Source organism: Musca autumnalis, unplaced genomic scaffold, assembly GCF_047663935.1.
Source record: "Musca autumnalis isolate F117 unplaced genomic scaffold, ASM4766393v1 scaffold_4, whole genome shotgun sequence".
NCBI lineage: Eukaryota > Metazoa > Arthropoda > Insecta > Diptera > Muscidae > Musca > Musca autumnalis.
In genome coordinates, this window is record NW_027411977.1 from 147,387,903 (window position 1) to 147,409,647 (window position 21,745).

At 35.2% G+C, this 21,745-nt stretch overlaps 1 protein-coding gene across 16 annotated transcripts in view; it reads right to left on the minus strand.

The window, feature by feature from the left end:
• Window positions 1-710: 710 nt before the first annotated feature.
• Window positions 711-21,745, minus strand: part of Tet (Ten-Eleven Translocation (TET) family protein) — a 344,582-nt gene continuing 323,547 nt past the window's right edge. For 11 of the 16 annotated variants that reach the window (XM_073985814.1, XM_073985813.1, XM_073985830.1 and 8 more), the window contains 6 exons: window positions 14,536-15,201; window positions 7,888-10,588; window positions 7,613-7,817; window positions 7,391-7,554; window positions 6,811-7,324; window positions 711-6,716 (listed from right to left, as the gene is read on the minus strand). In XM_073985814.1, the coding sequence (XP_073841915.1) occupies window positions 4,064-6,716; window positions 6,811-7,324; window positions 7,391-7,554; window positions 7,613-7,817; window positions 7,888-10,588; window positions 14,536-15,201 (6,903 nt within the window). In that variant the 3' untranslated portion in view covers window positions 711-4,063. The remainder of the gene's footprint in view (window positions 6,717-6,810; window positions 7,325-7,390; window positions 7,555-7,612; window positions 7,818-7,887; window positions 10,589-14,535; window positions 15,202-21,745) is intronic. The other 5 variants (XM_073985820.1, XM_073985819.1, XM_073985815.1 and 2 more) reach the window with 5 other exon arrangements.

Below are 21,745 nucleotides of genomic sequence, written 5' to 3' on the forward strand. Positions count from 1 at the left end.
TTCATAATTAGTCGATTCTAGTAGTTTTCCACGTTTTAAAATATTGATTTTTAAAGAATTTCAACTTTTTAAATCGTTCATGATTGCCCTCATTTGAGAATACGAAAATGTGGGAGAAGGAAAAAAATCCCATCTCCCATGCATTCAGAATAGGGCTGTATGTTTCTATAGACCATTTCCAGAGGAATGGGTGCTTCAATAGACCCTTTCCAGAGTAAAGGGCTACTTCATTTTGATTCTACTCTCAAAATCATATCTTCTAATCCACATTAATAAGACAATCAATACAAAACAATTAGATATTTATTTTTTTTTATTAATTTTTATTATCCATATGTTAAATAAATATAATTTATGTTTTTTTTGTTGTTTTCATTATGCGGTAATTTGTCTTTCATTCAAATGTTTTACAATTAAATTATTTCACATTTTAATTTTTCATTTGCATCGGTAGCAATGTTCATCACTATTTCTTTTATTTTATATTGATTTTTGCATTATAATTTTTACTGAAAATGTATCCCCAAAATATTTTCTGTTGGGGAGCGGTTTCCTCACTATCATTTTTTTAAATATTTGTAATATTATATAGCAAATATTTCTGGGTGATCTTTTGTTCTTTATGTATGCGTGTACGTATAGTATGATTTTGGTATATTGTGACAGACCAAAAGTAAGAGAAACAGAAAAATAAAACAACAGAATACAACTTTGTTTAATAAAAATTAAAATTTATTTATATAATTTTCATCTTGTTTTTCTTTTTTGTTGTTGTTTGTTTTTGTTTGGGATTTCTTATGAATAATAAAAATATGTTTGTGTGGTGTTTCTAATAATGTTATATCTAATAACGCATTTAATTAGAAATTAATAATGGTAAAATAAGTTATAAATAATTGAAAAAATGGTAAATTAATTTATTTCGCTATAGCTAAGTAAATTAAAAAAAGAACCATGTCGTAACTTAAGTTTATGAGAATATAAAAGCGAAATGGGAAACCAACATACGAAGGGTGAAACAAGAGGGTTGTAAGTTCGCACGTATGTAGCTAATTGCTAAATCATTAAGCAATATACAAAAACGTAAAATCTATAATTGAAAAAGAATATAATTGTGACAAGTATGCCTTAAAAAATATTTATTTGATGAAATTATTTAGAAAATGCTCAAAGGAATTTTAAAACTATTTTGATTTGTTGATATTTTAATGAGTAAAATAAAAAAATAATCAATTATAATATATGTATATAAAATGTTGTTTAGAAGAAATATATGTATAACTTAATAATATTTCATTTGTTTGTTTGTTTTTTTAGTTTTATGTATCTTTTATGTATCGCTTTGTTCTTTCTTTTCTTATGAAATGGATGGCAGAATTTATTATTTCTTTGTTTATTTTTATGAGTGTGTGAGTAAGTGATTTTAGTAATGTTTCTTTGTTAGAGAAAAAAACAAAACAAATTTATTACAAAAAAACGGGATTACTGTTGTTTTTCATTTTGCATTTTTAATACTTGCATGGTTTTGAGTCTTTTGTCAATTCAGTATCATTTTTCGTAATTTATTCTTGTATTTCAAAACAAAATAAACATAATGCGACTAACATATAGTATGTATGTATACATTGCATATTTACATACACGATTAAAAAAGTTATCTCTTCTAGATTGTTTTTCGTTTTTCTTGTTTAAACAAAAAATATATATGTATTTTAATTACAAGTATTTTTGTATGTCATCGGTACGTAACTGTCTTCCATATGTCTTAATCTGATTTTCCATTAGAGCATAATTGTTTCTTAAAATAAATATATGTATGTTTGTATGTCTATGCACGTAATAAAGTATTGTGTTTATGTATGCTGCATGCTATAATGCATAGGCATAATGATTATAGTTACTTTTCTTCTTGTCCTTCTTTTTCCTTATTTTTATGTCATTTTAGTTTTATGACTTTTATTATATGTATATGTTTGTATGTATAAGTGGGTATGGCTGTGTTACCCAGTATATAATGTTTATGTATGTATATAATATAAATTAAAAATAAAAATAATATAAAAAAATTTAAAAAATAATTAAATGTCTTGAAAGGTTTGTTTGTTTGTTTTGCTTGATATTCATCTTATCTCATTTGTTTTTATTTAGTTTTTATATTCACTAATGTATAATCCTTAAAAACTATAAAAAGTGTCTCCTTCACTTTATAAATTGTTTGTTTGCTTGCTGTGCCTAAATGTCTTTGTCTTCTATTTTCAACACGATTTGTTTTCTTCGTCTCATTTCACGTTTTGGTATCTTTTTTTATTGTTGTTTATAAACATCTGTTCAAATGTATTAATACATTTCATATTCTATATGAGTTTTAAATTGGTTTTGTTCATTAAATTTTTGTTCAGTATTTTTTGTTTGTATATTTTGTTTCTATTTTCGTATATAATTTTGAAATTATTGAATCTTAACACGCTATTTTTGTCATAACAAAATATAAAACCTAATTAAGCTGATTTCAGTTATTTATTGGCGAAATATTAAAAAAAGGAAATTGTACAAAAGTGACAGGGCTTAAATATACACACTCTGAATAAAACTTCAAAAACTGAGGTTATAAATTTTGAAAACGTTTTGTTTTTTTTTTTTGGAATTTCATTTATCGAATTATAATTTTAAAATCTAACAAATTTCAGACAAATGAAAATATATTTTGGAAAATGACAGCAGTTTGTTTCTGTTGCAAAAATAAACGAAATTTAAACAATATCGACAATTGTTAAAAGTTACCGCATCGGTCTACAGGGCGTAGATTCAGTAACTTTTTAAGGAGAGTCGATACTGTATTTTGTGGATAAACCAATTTTAACAATCGTCAAAAAATAAATTTAAATATTACTGAAACAACCTATAGGGTTTTGAAATTATAACCTTACTTTTTGAGGTTATACATATGTATGTATGTGCATGTATAAGTCAGTCAAGTCATTTTGCAAATTTTAATTTTTGCCTAAATTAAAAAAGAAAATTTTGTATCAGGTTCCAAAATTAGATATTTTCAATCTTCTAGATAACGAAAAATGATTTAATGTAATTCGTGAGGAATTCCAATTTTCACAGTGGATTCTATCAAGCATTCATGTTGCGGGGGTCTTAGAAATACCAAATATCCGCAGCGTAACAGAGTTTTTACATAACCATTGCTCGTTTTTGCCACTGTAGTCTAGATAGCGATAGAGAGGGGGAGCAGTAAATGGACCGGTATCAGGATAATGAATGATGAGAGATATAAATAAAAGGTAATATTTTATCATTTTCCACTTTGCATATGTATTGAATTTTGTTTGTTTGTTTTGTATTAATTTCTTTTTGTACTTTTGGCAATGATCTTTTCTAACAGTATTTCTATATTTATTGATGTTCTTTTTGTTATCTGTATGAGTGAGTGTATGTGCTTATTACTTGGGATCCGTTTTGTAAATCACTCTAGTTTTGTAATCTCGATCGATGAAAGGTTTTTCTTTTCTGTGTGTGTTTTTTTTATATTTAAGTCATGACAAAAAATAACAAAATATACATACATATGTATGTTTAAAATCTGCGTGTAGTTTTAATCAAAATATTTAATTATGGTGAGTGAGTTGAGTTCATAGTTTGTATGGTATCGGGCTATATAAAAGTGGTGTTTTTTTTTTTTGAATACGCCTGTTATACTGAATTTATTTTCATATTCCGTTTAAAAGCTTCGTCATTTCCAGTTTGAATCTACAAATCATGCCATAAATTGTTTTTATATCGGGGAAAAAAGGTCAAGACGAACAACATAAAACAACAAAAAATAATAATAAATATGGCACAAAATCCTAAGGAGAATATTTATGAACAAAAAAGTCAGTCGTCGTCAATTGGTTTATAACATGGAAGCTTTGTACAAAACAAAAGCTTAGAAACACTCTTAGTTGTTAGGAAGATAGGCGGCTATGGCGGTTGATCCTTCATTTTGCCTTTTCTTTGAAAAAATTGAATTACAATTGTTCTTCGAACCACAGGATGGCATTATCCTTGTTTAAGTTTAGGTCTGCATCGCTTGTGGCTGTGGTTGTTGTTCACCTAATTGTTGCGGTTGCTGCTGCTGTGCTTGTGGTTGCTGCTGCTGCTGTGCGGTCGTGGACGTTGGACTACTGTTGCCCTCCTGATATGGCCCTGTAACTACACATGGGTGCATAGGGAACAGGGTTGTCCACGAAGTTGTTGTTAGTGTGGGTGCTCGGAGGGCAACTTTCTCGTTTTTTGGATCGGTATTGTTGCTGTTGTTGTTGTTTTGGGCATTCTTTTTGGATGATGATTCCTTCTTTTTCTTACCACCAGATGATCCGTTGCCAGCTTTGGTGGCGGTGGTGCCTGTCTGATTACCTTCTTTTTTGCCAGCATTAGCTTTGCTGGTATTACTGGGTGCGCTAACATCGGGCGGTTTATCCTCTTCAACGTCTTCTTCTTCGTCGTTTTCGCCCATTTGCTCCTTCTTGATTTTTTCTTTTTCTTCTTTGGCCTTGTTGTCCAAATCCGTGTTGATTTTCTTGACACGCATTTTTTCTTCCCACTCATCGATTCCATGATGATGACGATTTAGGTTACGATGTTGGTAGAAAATGAGCGTCATACGAGTGGGCTCGTGGCGATTGGGATTCTTCAAAGCAGTCGTGGAATGCATTTCATGTTTGGCACATTCAATCATGACGCTGCCATGATTGAGAGCTATCGCAACACCACCCATCTGCGGATCTTGGAATGCCTCAAGATTTTCACTGAAGTCGGAAATTTCTCCAATAGGCTCAATCTTATTAGATGTACTACTGCTAGTGGTTGAGGCTGGATTGGACGCCTCGTTGGGAGCAGAGACGGGAGATGGGGTAGTTGCAGAATTGGTGTTCTCGAGGGTATTTGAGGCTGGAACTGCCAATGCTGTAGTAGCGGGATTACTGGTGTTACCCATATCCGGCGATGTAATACCAGAATTAGGATTTACGACTGCTGATTGTGTATCGTCTGCTGCTATACTTGTGCCACCAGTTGCTTGGTTGAGATCTGTCATTGGCGTGTTTTGAGAACTGTTGCTCAAGTTTGTACCAGAGACACATAACGAAGGTGTTGTGTTTGCCACTGACGTTAAACTTCCATCATTCGATTGTTTCACATTGGTGTTTGCGGCAACGCTGCCGACATTGGGAGGTATTGTTGTCTGCCCGGGCGGAAGTGACGATGATGAATTCATTGAAGGAGCCGTTATTGAAGTCTGGTGTATTGGACCTGTGGCCGATGGCGGTAAAGGTGTTGCAGAATACGGAGTAGTGGCTGTGCCTGAAGATCCCTGATGATGGCCATACATATTCCAGTTGGGCGATGGTGGTGGTGGTGTAGGCGGAGGCGTTTGTTGTGGATACATGCCATATGGTGAATATGCCTGATGATAGCCGTAGTTATAGTTCATGTTCTGGTACGCATCATAGGCAGAGTACGCCGAATGTGGTGGTGGGTACATTTGATAGTTGTTGGGATACTGGGAGTACTGCGAGTAATCGGTCGGTGGCTTTGGCTTTACAAATCCTTCTTCGAGTGGAGGCGCATGCGAATGAGTAGGAGGAGGAGGAGCGTGGTGAGAGTGATGTTGAGTTGTTAGATTAGTCATTGGTGCCATAGGAGTAAGAGTGGTTAACTTACTTTCTGTTGCCAAGCTATTATTTACCAATGTTGTTGAGTCAGGATTTTCTTCGCTGCCCCGACTTTTAACTTCTCCACGAACATCATGCACCTGCGTCAATTGATGACTTCCAGCTGTGGGCAACTGGTTATAACATGTGGTGTTATAACCATTTGAATCCAGCTGTGTAACAGCGGGAGCATGTTGAGGGGCAGTTTGTTGACCGGCAGCGCTTGGCGGTGCTGGCATGGGACTGGGATTTGGATTACTGGCAGCGGTAGCAGTAGGTCCACTTGGTGGCGCATTGCCTCCTCCCATGGGTGTCACGTTGTGGGCTGTGGTTGCATGGGGATTGTGCGGATGCGGCGGCGGTGGCCAGTTACCATAATAATTTCTCGAGTCAATATAGGAACCCGTCTGATAGTCATATGAATAGGGGGAGTCCAAAACCGTGCTCGAAATTTGATTTGATTGCAGCTGAGCATCTGTGAAGGTATCAATCATAGTCGCCATATTCATTAAACTCGAATTAGACGACATAAGTTGATTGGTATTACCTCCGGCACTTGAACTGCCATTGCTTGAGCCTGAATTGGAATGATTGTTGCCATTACTGTTGTTTTGGTTATTACTAACTGGAGGCGTGGAGAAAGCACTTCCTGCGGGACTGGGATTATTCGTCACAGGTGTTTGACAACGCGGAGAAGGTGTTGTTGGCGGTGGCGCAGGTGTAGTGGCGGAGGACTGCTGGCTTTTAGCCTTCGATTTTGATTTCGAAGTTGATGCACTTCCACTGTTGGTGCCTGAATTTGAATTACTGCCAGTGGATTCCTTCTTGACTGCAGTTGCTGCGGCGGTAGTGGTATTTTGAGCGCTGGGAGCATTTGCTTCACTGGGAGCAGCCGGTGCAGGCGTTGCTGCATTTGTCTCACCTTCAATGGCGGCCGGTTCGTCTTCCTTGCGCTTTTTCCCATGTCTGCGACACGGTATAAGGGGAGTTGATCTCACTCGTACTTCGCACGGAAATCTGAAATATACAACGAATCAATGAATTTCAAAATGTAATCCCATAGGAGAATTTCCAAATTGAAGCCAATATGAAATGTCAACACTACACTCACTTGTCCAACACTTGAACAGCACCGGTGCGATGCTTTTCCCTTTGACCTTCGGCACTTTCGAACTCGTCCGTCGTATCCATGGTGTACAACGGTAGTACGTGGAGTTGTTCATCGTCTGGGTTGTTTATATCACGATTGCAGGGTTTTAAAAGGGCCACTTGGACGGTACAGCCGTCTTGCATGTTGTGCAGATCGCGATGTGCATGGGCACAAAAGTCCAAACATGCACTTACTCCGGAGAAGGGCTTTCCCTCCTTATTGCCGAGGCGACAGTCTTGAGCTTCTTTCTCATAGCGAGTTTGATTGTCATAGGAACGTGGACACAATTGTTTAAACAAGGGCGCCAAGATGGTCGCCAACATGTTCATGTGCTCTTCAATGGCCGCCTCTTCGCTCTTTACTGAGAGACGGAACTTTCGTACGGTTTTCGAACGAGCATATTTGCAGCCGTTGTAGTACATGGACCACGAACAGCCAAAACTATATGAAGCGCCCGATGTTTCAGGATCCAAGCCTAAATTAAAACAACGAAATGGGAATTAGAATGTTGGGCTTTGACTCTCCCATTAGTGGAACTTACCTTGACAAGCACATGTCCTGTTTTCATTTGTCGCACAGCGACGTGTTGTTGGCAATCCAAACTTGTTTAGTTTTGGTATAAGATTCGTATACGCATTGTCTGCATCCTGTCGAGGCATACCATCCCATACAACCATACACACCACTATGAAAGCTGCTATACATCTGCAGAATACACCCGCATAAGTAACATGAATATGGTTGTAAAAAATATAACTCTTACCTATGACCTGGGCGTTTCTTAACGACTACCAGAATTTTCTCTTCGGGATCTGCCCGCCTTATTATCCATTTTGCCAGAGGACATCCGGTTGATGTTTTACCTTCTTTGCCAGTGTATAAGATTTTCTCGATACGCAATTGACGCCCCGAAACTTGGCAACGCTCTTCAAATTCTCTACGCAAATCGGCTAAATTTGATGCTGTACCTATAGGAGCAAATATCAAAATGGAAGTATTAATCATCTGCAGATTTTATGTGACATTCGGACACCTTACCTAGATGAGTGTAATACGTTCCGGGCTCGGGGGGACTCTTGTCCGATTGGAAACAGTCACATTCGGGCACCTCAGTCTTGTTACCCTTCTCCAAACGGTCTGACGTGTCAAACATGGGATTGATTTTTTCATGCTTCACCGTTACTTCGTTCGGCTCCTCTTGCTTGATGGCCTTCTTCTTTGGTTTTGCAACAGTTTGATTAGCAGGCTGCGATTCCTCCTCATCCATTATTTCGTCTTTGGTTTGCATACCAATACATGAACCATCTTTAAGATGTTCGGCGGTTGGAGCGCGAGTTCCACCTTGACGACAACACGAAAACCCTGTACTACTCTTGATAGCTGCTGGACCACCTTCGCCGTGGAATACATATCCGGATCCGCCCGGTCCATAGGCACCACTCATGTCCTCAACCTTAGGTTCAAGTAAACCTGGGCCCAAATGCGGATGGGTGGTGGAACCATGTCCCAAGGGATAACGATGTGGGGGGATGGGATAGGCATGTGCTGGTATGTCCTTTTCGTAGTTGGTTGGCAAGGGAATGATGCTGTTGGTTTCTGGTTTGCGATCTATATCCATCATATGACTACTATGATGGTGTAAACTGTTGGGATGGTGTTTGGCTAGTGGACCGTTTATCGACTTTGAGTGACCTGCAGAAGAAAGAGCATTTGCGTGCGGATGCATTCCATGGGCATTTCCAAATGCCGACGCCGAATGCTGATAATTGGGCACAAAATTTTGCTGATAACTCTGTTGGAAAGTTGTTGATGAACCGTAATAGGAGGAGTTGTGATGATATCCAGCTGCATATTCTTGTTGGTTCTGATGATGCGGTGGCGGCGGCTGTTGTGCACCACCGGCTCCAGGTTGGCCCTGTACTTCGTTTTGACAAAAGTCTGCATATTGAACGAAGTTCTGATAGTTACGTTCATAACCTTCCATTTTGTTGTGTTGTCCAGGGATAAGACCAGGCTCGGTTTTTATGTAGGGAGCATGATGATAGTCAGGGTGTTGGGGTGGATAGTGAGACGAGGGTGGGGGAGGGTACGATACACCTTTTTCCAGTTTTATATTTGCCAAATGTGTGAGATGATGACCACCGCCCGGATCATTGCTGTTCTTATCAATATCCGAATTGTCAGCAGTATTGGCGTTAGCCGGTGCCGTGTTTCCTGCTGCAGACGAAGATGATGAGGAGCGATTGCTGCGACTTCGACGACTTGACTTTTTGGGTGGATCGGTGTTATGTGCTGTTGTGGTGTGCTGCTGAGGCGGAGTTTGTGCTAAAGATTGTTGACTGTGTTGATGATGATGATGTTCGGCAGTTGGAAAGCCAGAGGTCACCGGTTTCTTAAAAGAATTCGCGTGATGTGGCTTCCAAATGTGATCGCCACCACCTCCGATTGGTTCCGGGGCTAAGGATGCACCTCCACTTGCCAAGCCAGAATTCAAAGGAGTCTGATTTTGCTGCGGCGTTTGTGGCTGCTGTGCCGTAGGTGCATTATTCCCATTCGAACCATTGGAATTCATTGCTGAATCGCCTCGGAGATGGTGGCTATACGATAAAAAATGACCGGTCTGTTGCTGCTGCTGGCTGCCATTTGGTCCACCAACGCCCAAAGGTGGCGGTGGAGCTCCAGGCATACCGTGTATGTCGGGGGGAGCGGAAAGTGGATCCTTGGGATCGTTTTTGCGCATTATCATGGACTTAATGCGAGTGTTTACGTTGACACGCTCTCCCCCAGGACCAGTAGTGGTTTGCTGATAGGGATCAGGAACAGACTGTGGCTGACTGTTCCAATTCCAGTCTTGTTGCATAGGTTGCGGGTGCTGTGGTGGCGAAGCAATATTATTTTGAGCCTGTCCACTTGGAATTGTGGAGCCACCGTATTGTTGCTGAGTGCCTTGTGGCGTAGCTAAGTTGGCATTTGGCGATTGAGCCACTTGATTGGGAGATTGTGAGACATGTCGGTTCTGCTGGCTCATGGCCTGCGCTTGGGGTTGTTGCATGACACTGCGTGTAGGAGACTGTGGCACTGTTTGATTATTGGGTGTTTGCATGGGTGAAGCTGCCGGCTGTGATGCTGCCGTATTATGAGCAATTGTTTGATGACCTCCGTTTACACTGGCAATCGACGTATTGCTGGCCGAACTTGCTGCCGATGTACCAGCCGTCGAACTCGTATTGCCTGAAGTCTGTTGTTGTTGAGTTGCACTGCCGCTATAGTCGCCTGAATATCCGTTACAGTTGAGTGAGCGCGGCGGCACGCTGCTCACTCGCGGATATCCAGGCGTGTCGTTTCCCGACATCGTCTTGTTGAGATCGGTAACACTACCCAAGTGCTGTTGTTGTTGTAAACTGGATGCAGCCGGTCCTGTGGACACCTGACCAGCATACGTGACGGAAGAGGGTGCAAACCCGACACCCTGTAGACCGACCTGGTTGATGGGCGCACTAGAAAGTTGTTGGCTCTGGAAATCATAACGCTGGACCGGAGCTCCATATGGTGAACGTCCATAGTTGGGATCAAATCCTAAACCTGTCTGTACATATCCATTTGATGGATAACCGTATGATTGGGTCTGAAAGTCCAATGACGTTATGCCGGGTGTATTCTGTGGTATTTGCTGGATGAATTGATTTTGCCAACCCTGTGAGGGATCAGCTTGCCATGTGGGATAAAAGGCCATTGGTGCCTGGAGGAAAAATTGAGAAGCAAAACAAAAAGGATAACGAATTAAATTAGAAAATTTCGACAGTTGTGCGTGCTTACAAATTATGCTTAGAGACTGAGTGTGTGTGTGTGTGCGTGTGCAAAGAAACCAGTTTTCAAAATTTTGAAAAAAGATTTATGCGCATTAAAATTATCATCCCCTAAAAGTTGAGATGGTGGGGTGGTGGTTAGTTGGGCACATTCGATGCTGGAATTTCAATTGATTTAAGTAATCTAAGAAGTACACGCACACATGGGTAAATATTATTCCCCTAAACCTTTTTTCGGAGATCATTCACGACAGCCTATATTTCATTTTAATTGTTTAGAACATTTTGCAATAAATTAAAAAAATAAACCATATGCTTCTATCAAGTTTAACTCAAGGTTAGATAAGGGTTTGTATGCATGTAAATTTTAATTTCGATTTTATTGTGTGTACATCTATGCATATTTACAAAGGTATGAAATTACCAAATCTGCAGAATTTTCAATTTTATTTACTTTTGGTAAAAATTTAAAATTTTTGAATAGATCAAGGCTTTGGTCCAAAACATTTGCAAAAGTGAACAATTTTCTGAAATAAATTTAGAATTCTTCTTTCTTGGAAGAAGCTAATTGGCATCATATGAATGTGCTCTAGGATTTACAGTTGTTTGTATAGTTCTGTTGTTAAATAATATTTTACGATATTTTTGCGATTTGAGTATGGAAAATATGAAGGAATTGTAAATATGGGATCAACAGCCGGTTGTTGAAATATTTCTCTATGTACAAACATATATTTTTGAAAATATAAAAACAATTTCAAACAACAACAACTATACAATTTTTATCTGTACCAGCGGTAGTTTGTAGCGTCATAGATGACAACATCAACTAAAGCAATGGAAATATAGTTAAAAAGAACTGTATTTATCAATGAATGAACGTAATATGGACACTTTTTAACTCTTCATTCCCAGTGTCGAACGACCTGGTTGCGCTGTCAGGAAGCTTTGTTTATATTCAACGTATGTACATATGTACTAACTATAAAAATATCTGGCCTCCATGTATTTGTTCGTTGTTTGAAGTCCAAACATACATACATATATTCAAACATGTGAAACTTTAATTTATTGCATACATTTTATTTTATTATTTATGCAAACAATAAAAAAGTGAAAGTGTTTCTTTCGGATTCAATGCGATTCGTTCCATTGCGTTGCCGTTATTGTTTTGTGTTGTTGTAAAAAATATGCAATTTCCGCTGCATACTTCTCAAAGGCATTCAATTTGAGTTTATGAATTAAATGATACGAACGATAATTGAATCATAGTTGCGTATACCTAATACATAAGTATTCCTAATAGATTGAACGATCGGTAAATTAAAGGTCCATATTAGTTTATAATGAGATTTCTTTAGACTACATAAAAATGTATAAAAATTATGCTATAGAAATTCTCAAATTGTAACGAAAAATATAATCAAAACTTATCTAATAGCAAGATTTTCGTTAAATTACACTTTTATATGCGTGTGATCAATTCGTATCTCACACATACATACACACATACAAACATACATATGTACATACGAGTATATATGTACCTGCATATCAATTTTAAAAAACATCCATGTGTTATTGTTCTTATATTTCAATATTATAAACATTATGTTTATGTACTTGCAATAAATTATATGTTATATGTTTATGTACTTGCAATAAAAATATAAATTATACCATCACCTCCTACCCAGTGCAATTGAACCCTGATAAGAATTCACTTTTTTCCTGATTGCAAATGGGGGAGAATGTTCACATCAATTATCCATAAAAACAACACGTGCTTATAATTATGTACGGCATTATATGGCATTTACATTTCACCTAAATCCTTGTCACAATAAATTCGATTAAATTCAATGACTGTGGAGCGTGTTTAAAGCAAAAAATCCGTAAACTACATTAGAGATATTTCATCTATGCTTCGTTTTTTCTTCTTCTTTGTATCTTGATTAATATTTGAAACTTTCTTTTATATAGTACATTATTAGCAGGCATCATCTCCAGCTAATATTTAAGGGGAAGGTGGATTTAAAGTGACATTAAGATTTATTTAACAGTCATTAACCACCATTCCTTGGAATGTACATTAATATAATACTTGCACATATTTCAATAGAGGATTTGTATTTAAAGTGCCACCACCACCGCCATCGCGATAATCGCCATCCTCCCAAAAAAAAAATATATGTATATAACCACCTGACTTTAATTTATGTCTGTATACATATTTTCGGCAGGGTGTGTTTGATAATGTGCCATGGGGATTTTATTTTTAATGAATGCAAACTTGAATTTGAAATTCGTAACGGCATTAACAAATTTTGATAAGGATTTACATTTTTCTCTAATGTATTTAAATTTATTGAAATATTGCACAGAGATTTGAAATAGGAAAGGAAGTGATATTGTAGACACTGGTATCACTAACAACAATATTACATACGTAGATTGCATTGGATATCACAGAGATAACTAGAAATTATACAGGGTTATCAGGAATATTTCCCGCGGAACTTTCCACACCGAAAATAATTTTTAAAAGTGAAATTCTTCTAAAATCGATGTTTTAAAATATTGAAAACTACTAGAATCATTTAATTATGCAATATTCTCGTCGAATCGACAAAAATATTCCGTTTTTGCACATAAATATGGAAATAAAAAATTGTAAAATTGGGGAAAGGGAAAAAACTTATTCATGATTACCCTGATAGAAAACAAAAGTGGTTGAGAGACCTATAGTGCGATTCTCTAACTCTAATTTACCGACAAATATCGGTAAAATTAAAATGCTTATAATTTCGGTAATTAACGATGTTTTTCGGTAAGTTAGCGACGAATAAAAAGTAGACGTAAAGTTCTACCGATAGCAAGCAAGGGTTCTGTCAAGTTTTATTTGAACTTTTCAGTCATAATTTTGAGTTTTAATTTTACCGATTTTTGTCGATAACTCAAAAAATGAGTTAGAGAATCACACTGCTGGGGCTCAATTCTGTTTCTATGAAAATGTGAAATGGAAAATTGTACAAAGGAAATGTCAAATAAAAATTATAAAGAAAATATTTTCCATTTCAAATGTTCATAGTCCCTATAAACAGCAACAAATCAAAGCCACATACTCGTACTGCCTTAAGAAAATGTTATGTCAAATACCTAGACGTGGGTGTAGCCAGTTATGTGCAGGGGGGCTGCCCCCCCCCCCCCTAGATCCTACAAAAAAGTTCTGTTGTATGTAATAAATTATACATATTACGAAAAAAAAGGATTTGCCCTACCCCTCCCCTATATTCGATCCTGGTTACGCCCTTGTACCTACAGTGGTGAAGGATGTCTTAAGCTTAGTTTACATTTACGAAATCCACTCCATTTCAACTGTCAATTCAACTTATCTTTAATCCATTGGATTTCATTTGACGTTTAAGCAATGGAATTGACAGTTGAAATCGAGTGGATTTCGTAAATGTAAACTTACTATTAAACACATTTTACTCTTGCATTTAAAACAGGTGTTTTGGGAATTTACGTCATTTATTTGACAGATATTCTATGGAAATGACAATTAAATGACGCATGTTTAATAAAACAGGTTAGATGAAAAAGCTGATTTATAGTCGGCCAAGCCGAATTTAACATCTAACAGGCGTTTAAGACTATACACTTAAACGGCGTTTTTAGAGATTTCTGCCGGATTTAACGCATTTTACACTTAACATGTTCTATAAAAGATGCATCTTTTAAAGCCTTTTTACATTAGCACATTATATTACCTTATGTGTGCAATGGTATGCACATTGCACCACGGTGGCACCGCGATATATTTGACATATATTGAAATCAATCATAGTCTAAACGGGGTAATAGTTGTTTAACTTACCATTGGTTGTTGGGGTTGGTCCTTCATTGTTTGGATTTGTGCTGTTATTTGATGTTGCTGTGGTGGCAATTGATGATGCTGATGCTGCTGTTGTTGTTGCTGCTGCTGGTGTTGATGATGTCCTAATGATTGTTGCTGTTGTTGTCCTAGCTGTTGATGATGCTGTTGTTGTAGGTGTTGTTGTGGCAACTGTTGTGACTGTTGTTGCTGTTGGCTGTGTAAATTATTAAGGTGATGTTGTGACTGTTGTTGAGTATGTAAATGGCTTGATGACTGAGTGTGATGTTGTTGTTGTTGTTGCAATTGTTGATTACTTGTCAATTGATGTTGTTGCAAATGTTGCTGTTGTTGACTCGTCGTCGCCTGATGATGTATACTGCCCAATTGCTGTTGTTGCTGGCCTGTTGCTAGCAAATTGTTATTGCCCACAATACCCGTTGATGTATTGCTGCTGCCGTTGTTGTTGTTGCTGTGGGTATTGGGATTCGTCGTATTTGTATTTGGTGAAGGATGCGATGCTACTACAGATCCTGTTGTAGCTGCACCAACTGGACTTATCGTTGAATTAGCAACAACCTGACGTGGTGAGTGCGCAGTCGCTGTTGCAGTAGCGCCAGCATTTAGTTTTGCAGCTTTGGCAGAAGGCTTACGGCCACGGGAAGGAGTCTGAAAATGACAAGAAAGACAAACAAATGAATAAATACAATTTCCACAATAAACATTCATTAGAGACTACGTCGTGGCTGTTGTGATAAGGGGATAGTTTGAGATTGGAATGACGGTCGATATACTGTGTGTTATGTATGTATTTGTGTGCTACACACATACATCTCGAAATGAATAAGAATAATTATGATGAATACATTTTATTATATAAATTTAATTTAAATATACATATTTTCATAATAAATACTTGAAGATGGATTTCAACTATGCGGTCGGTCACGTTTCCGTCTATAATAATATTGTCATAATTGAACATCACGTGTGTACGGGCTAACACTTAATTAAAGCGTTTGAAAGCAAGAAAAAACTCGTACACATGCATTTTGAACGTTTGGATTTTAACGTTTCTAGAAAATTATTGCAGTTTATATATGTTTTTAATTAAAAGAGAAGAAGGAAACAACAACAACTAAAATATGTTCAAATTGAACTCATAAATCAGCTCGGAGGATATTATGCATACAAAATAAAAAAGCCATAAATTTTAATTTTTTTCTTTTGTTTTTCTCCTCCTTTCCTCTTTCTTGTTTGCTGTTATTTCTTGGCAATTTTATTAATAATGCATGTGCGCTGCTGCCAGTTCGTAAAGTGGAATGAGAAAAAATAAAAACACTCCTCCTTACACAAAACCATGCAGTTTCCTCTTAGCCTGTATTATTATGTTACCGGTGGTATGTGGGTGGAAGAAGAAGACAACGAGTTAAATGTTTACATCTGGTCGAATATTTTGTATTCCCTACAAGATCTACGAAATTGAATTTTCAGAATGAACATGATCTCTTACGGAATACTCTTTATGCATCAGTGGATATATCCAAGACGAATATAATTGACAGGTTAACTAAAAACCATAAACCAGCTCACTTTATTATGATAAAATTATCTCCATTTATTTGATGTTTGGCATAAACTGTAAAAATAAAATGCATTTTACACTTGCACTTAAAATAGTTTTATTGGGAGTTTACGTAATTTATTTGACAGATATTGTATGGTATTGACATCTTAAATGACTCATGTTTTATAAAGCATGCTAAATGTAAAATGCGTTTTACTGGGTGGTAATGTAAAAGAAGGCTAATAGTCCGTTTGTACTTAATTGGATTTAAAAAACCTACTGGATTTCAAATGTCAATTCCACAGCGCAAACGTCAAATTAATCCTCATAAATAAGGTTAACGCGGCAAAAAGCTCTAATGCAAACGCCCTTTTACCAAATTCAAACAAAAGCTAATAGTATGTTTACACTGGCTTTTATTACCATGACAAAGACTTTATTTTCTAATTTATTGTGAATACATTGTATGAAAACGTGAACAAAAAATTTGACTTAGCTGTGTCTTTTTACGTAATAATTTGTAATAATTATTACAAAGACATAAATACAACTAAGACTAGACAAAATGCATGCAACAAAAAAATGTTTACGAAACTTTGTATAGAAACATTACCCTTAACAGATTGCAGTTAATTCAAAATCGCAACCAAGGAGGAACATTTCATGTAATGGTATCAGAAACGAAATTTATGAATTCAAGGATCTATTCAAGAATAATTCTATGTCAATTGGATCGGTAAATTCGGTTAAATACGTAAAAATGTATAAAAGAAAAAAATGTTATATCATCATATCGTGATATAACATTATGTTAAATTCAAAAGCCATTCACTGAAGAATGATAGCAAACAAAATGTCTTATCTTGTTGTATTTATGTCTTTGATTATTACTAATAATGCAAATTGTGACAGTTGTATAATGGAAAAGTTGCTGAAAAAATGTTTCAGCAACATTTTGTAAGTAAAAAGACACACCAAATGAAGAATTTTCGGCCAAAATAGAGTTGTTGTTGTGCTACCTACGCGACCTGGCAAATAGATTTTGAGCCTAATATAAACATAAACTTATTTAATTTGCCAATTTCATTGAACACCTATGAAATGAAATATATCATTTTCCAAAGTCCCGGTCCAAATTTCACAAAGACATAGAACTGTAAAGACTGGAAAAGATGCATAATGCAAATATGTTTATGAAACAAAGTATATAAACATTTTACCAACAACAGGGGTATGTTAATGATAAAAACCCCATTAAAGTGCAATTCGGCTTATACAAATTGTAGGAATGCAAAAAGTTGGACTCAGGATTGTATTCCATAGCAGTTTCCAGTTCATTGAATATGAACTTGGCGGTTAAAAACGCCTGGAATGGTTAACTACTTAACAGAATGTTATGATATCGTAACAACAGAGGTTAACTCCATCTATTGACAAATGTTAACAATTGACTTTTCCCATCTTAGTATATTTACATCTTTGAATTTCATGAAATTAGGTGTTCTTAGATCGAATTCCCCACTATAACCATTTTATGATTTTACTCTACAATGGAACTCGATCTAGAAACGCATAATTTCATGAAATTTTTTAAATGAAATCACTCTAGTGTGGACCGAGACAAATCGTCATTTCAAAGTGTTGCAAACAAAATGACACATTTATTATACCTACCTAGCCTAAATTAAAGGAGATAGAGAAAATAAATTGCAGCAAATGTTGAAGAAAAAACTAAAGCCAATTAAAGTAAAGCAAGGAAAACATTAAAGTTAAATTGGTAGTGATATAAGGATTTACTTCGAACAAACTCCACACATACACAACGTAAATTGTGAAATGAGCAAAAACTGTGAACGAATGACATTGGGGTATGGGGCCAGGATAGAGGGCAATAGACAAAATATGGGCAAGAACTTCTTTTATACATGTTGGCCTTTAGAAAATTATAAAGATATGGTGGATGTTACATGCGCATGTATGTATGTTTTTGTGTGTCTTGCTTCAAACTTAAATATGCAGACATTTTCTTTTCGAACAATAATGCAGCAGCTGTTGTTGTAAATGTGAACTTTATGCAATTATTGTTGTTGCTGTTGTTAGGGAAAACAACAAAAACACATTTAAGAAAAGCAATAAATTAGCATCATAAATTTAAATTATTGCACTATGTTTGACTAATGAATATGTGTGTGCAAACTGTATACAAAGTACAATAGAAACAAAACAATGAAATTTTATTACGTACATATGTACATACATATGTATGTACGTATATTTGTAGCCCGAATGTATAGTATAACACATAATGTAATGTTGGTCCAGAACAAACATTTTATATTTCTAAATAACAAACAATAAATAAATATTTTTTATTAAGTAAACAAATTTGAAAATGGTAAATTAAAAATAAAATTAAAAAATTCTTATATAAAGGATGACTTTATGATTACTAAATATTTTATTGTCTTAACTCAAAATTGTTTAACTATTGTTACAAAATGTTTCCGTAGGTGTGTTACTGGATGTTGTATGGTCCGTTTTACACTTGCACTTAAAATAAGTATTTAGGGCAAATATGTATTTATTTCACATATGTTCAATGGAATTGACAACATAAATTAAGCATGTCTTATAAAACCTGTTAGATGTAAATTGTCTTTAGCTTACTCAACTGTCGAATGTAAAATATCTTATTGTTGGTTTACATTTATGAAATCGAGTGGATTTCAACTGTCAATTCCTTTGTGAAAAATGAAAACTCAGCTGAAATCCATTTGATTTCATTTGACGTTTAAGCAATGGAATTGACAGTTGAACTCGAGTGGATTTCGTAAATCTACTATTATTTGCTTACAAGAAGTTACTGAACTTGTATAACTTATTACAAATTGTTGAGTAAACGAATTTACCTTTTATGTTGTAATTTTATGCAAACTTTTCATAAAATCGAACAAATGGAACATTAACTCTAACTTTTGCTAAATTTCAGTACAACAAAAGATTACTTTACTTTTAGTTGAAATTAGTTTTTTTTTTGCAAATATGTACATAGAAAAAATGCCATGTTCTTGTTAGACAACGTTTACATGCTGTTCTTGAAATTTTACATGAGCTCTTATGATAATCCGTCTTGATTTATTTTGGTGTGTCTTTTTACTTACTAAATATAAACATTTAATAAGTAAAAAGACACGCCGATTTTAATAAAATTTGTGCCAAACAAATCAATGATCGTGTTTATTGTGACAGGTAAAGCTATTGTAGCGCCATGTTTAAATTAGAGCTTTTTGCCGCGCTAACCTCCTTTTTGAGGATTTATTTGACGTGTCTTGACAATTCAAATCCACTTGACTTACTAAATCTAGTACAATGTAAACGTACTATTATATTTTCATTACATTACGATTATAGAAAAGGATCCTTAAATTTCATGTTTCCTTATACTATTTTGCTGTCACTTGAAAACATTTTGTTATCTTATTTTATATTTTACAGAAATTGTTTACATGTCCTGCAGGCACACATACACACACAGAACATTGATGAAAATGCATTTCTGCAAGTGGGGAAAGGGGGGAAATATGAAATTTTGTTTGTTGTGTGACTGATAAAAATTACAAAAACTAAAACAAATACACTAGTCGTCGCACACAAATTACAAGGAAGACAGTAATGCTAAATACAACAAAGACAATGGTTACATGGACGACAACACAACAACGATGGACGGCAATGTCAGTAATAAAAAGAAAACATAACCACAACAAGGAAAACAACAACAGCAACAACTAAATAAATACAAATAAATTCTCATAAATGACAGCTGTCAGGCATAAATTTTACGAATACAAAATGTTAGTATGTACGAATGAGCAGCAAATGAACGAAGTAAACGACCGGCCGGCCAACCAACCAACAAATAATAGTTACACCATTACCTCTATGTGCACCATACAATCAAGTACATACAATTTGTATCCTCAGTTTGAACATGGTATGTGTGAGCGATGACGAATACTTTTGTATGGTACTGTGTGTGTACTTTTCTTATTTCCTTTCATTTCATTTGACATTAGTTAATGTCTGAAGATAGATAGTATGTATGTTTTACGATAAATTCATAAATCCTCTCGACACACATAACCTCCCCATACGAGTACTCACACCAACATAAAAGAGTAAAGTAAATTTGTACAAATTAAATGAAAACAAATATTTATTTATTCGAACTCTTCCCAACACAGGGAAATTTTTTGATTAATATTTATCTTAGACATTAGAAAATTTACAACACAGGAGAAACCTCTGATTATGAGTAAATAAAACATGTAGGTATAAGAGAATATTAAACAAATAAAAAATAAATTACATTAAAGAATGTGGGTGGTAGAAAAATACATATGTACCCAAAATCCATGTGACAGCTAAAATAAATTTTGAAAAATTAACTATCGAACTTCAAGTTGAGCACTATAACCATAATGTAAGGAGACTGCGCTAATATACATACATACAAACATAAATAAAAAATAGTGAAGTAACTTCTAATTTAATTTGCTAAAAAAAGTCAATTAAAAACACGGGAAAACGGTATTACGCAGTAACGGAAGTTTGACATAAACATTAAGAAAAAGAAATCAGAACTAAACATGATTAATTAAAAATATGTATAACTTTGAACAAATAATGACGAGAAAAGATAGAGTGACAAATTAGTATAAAATACACTATTTCCTTCGAACATTCCAGAAGGGACAGAGTGAAACATCGTCGAACATAAACCGACACCATGTTTTACATAGTTGCAATGGTCTGAAAAAGCAGTCAATATTACGCTGAATTCGTGATTTATCAACCTCTGAAAAATTTGGAGATGTCTTGACGGAGTTTCGAACCAACAAACTTCTGTGCGCTAGGCTGGAATATTAACAAAAGTCCAGGGGCTCAATTCTGTTTCTATGAAAATGTGAAATGAAAACTTTTATAAAGGAGAAAACTGTCAAATGAAAAAAAATTATAAAGGAAATATTTTTCATTTCAAATTTTCATAGAACAAGAATCCAGCCCCAGAATTTATTTATTCATTTAGAATGTTCCATTCATCAACTCAAAATTTAAGTTTAATTAAATGTTCTGTTTACAGTAAATTTACGTATACATATTTGAAGGTATGTACACAATGTACATACCCACATACTTTATTAAAAAAAGTTTTCCATGGCAGTAAACATCAACGACCAAAATCTGCTATGTATTTTCACATCTTTTTCATTTTTATTTGTTTTTGCAAAGTTAAATAAAATACAACTTTTTCTCTCTCCAATTGTTGAATACTCGTATTTTGTTTCTTTTAGATGTTTAATTTTCGTTTTATTTTTCTAAATATTTGCTAAAGTAAATTCTGTGTTTAGCTTTAACGTCATTGAAAATTGTATATTTAATTTTAGTATTTTCATATTTGTTTTCAGCTGTGTTTATTTTTGAATGTGTAGCCTAGGGTGTACACAAGACAAGAGTGTCTAAAATGCAACACTGGTTTGTCCATTGACCATCATAACAATAGTTGTGTTCGAGAATTCCAAATTGTCTAGTTCGTTTGTGGTGTACGTGAATTGAAACTATAAGGTTACGTTTACATTATCGTAA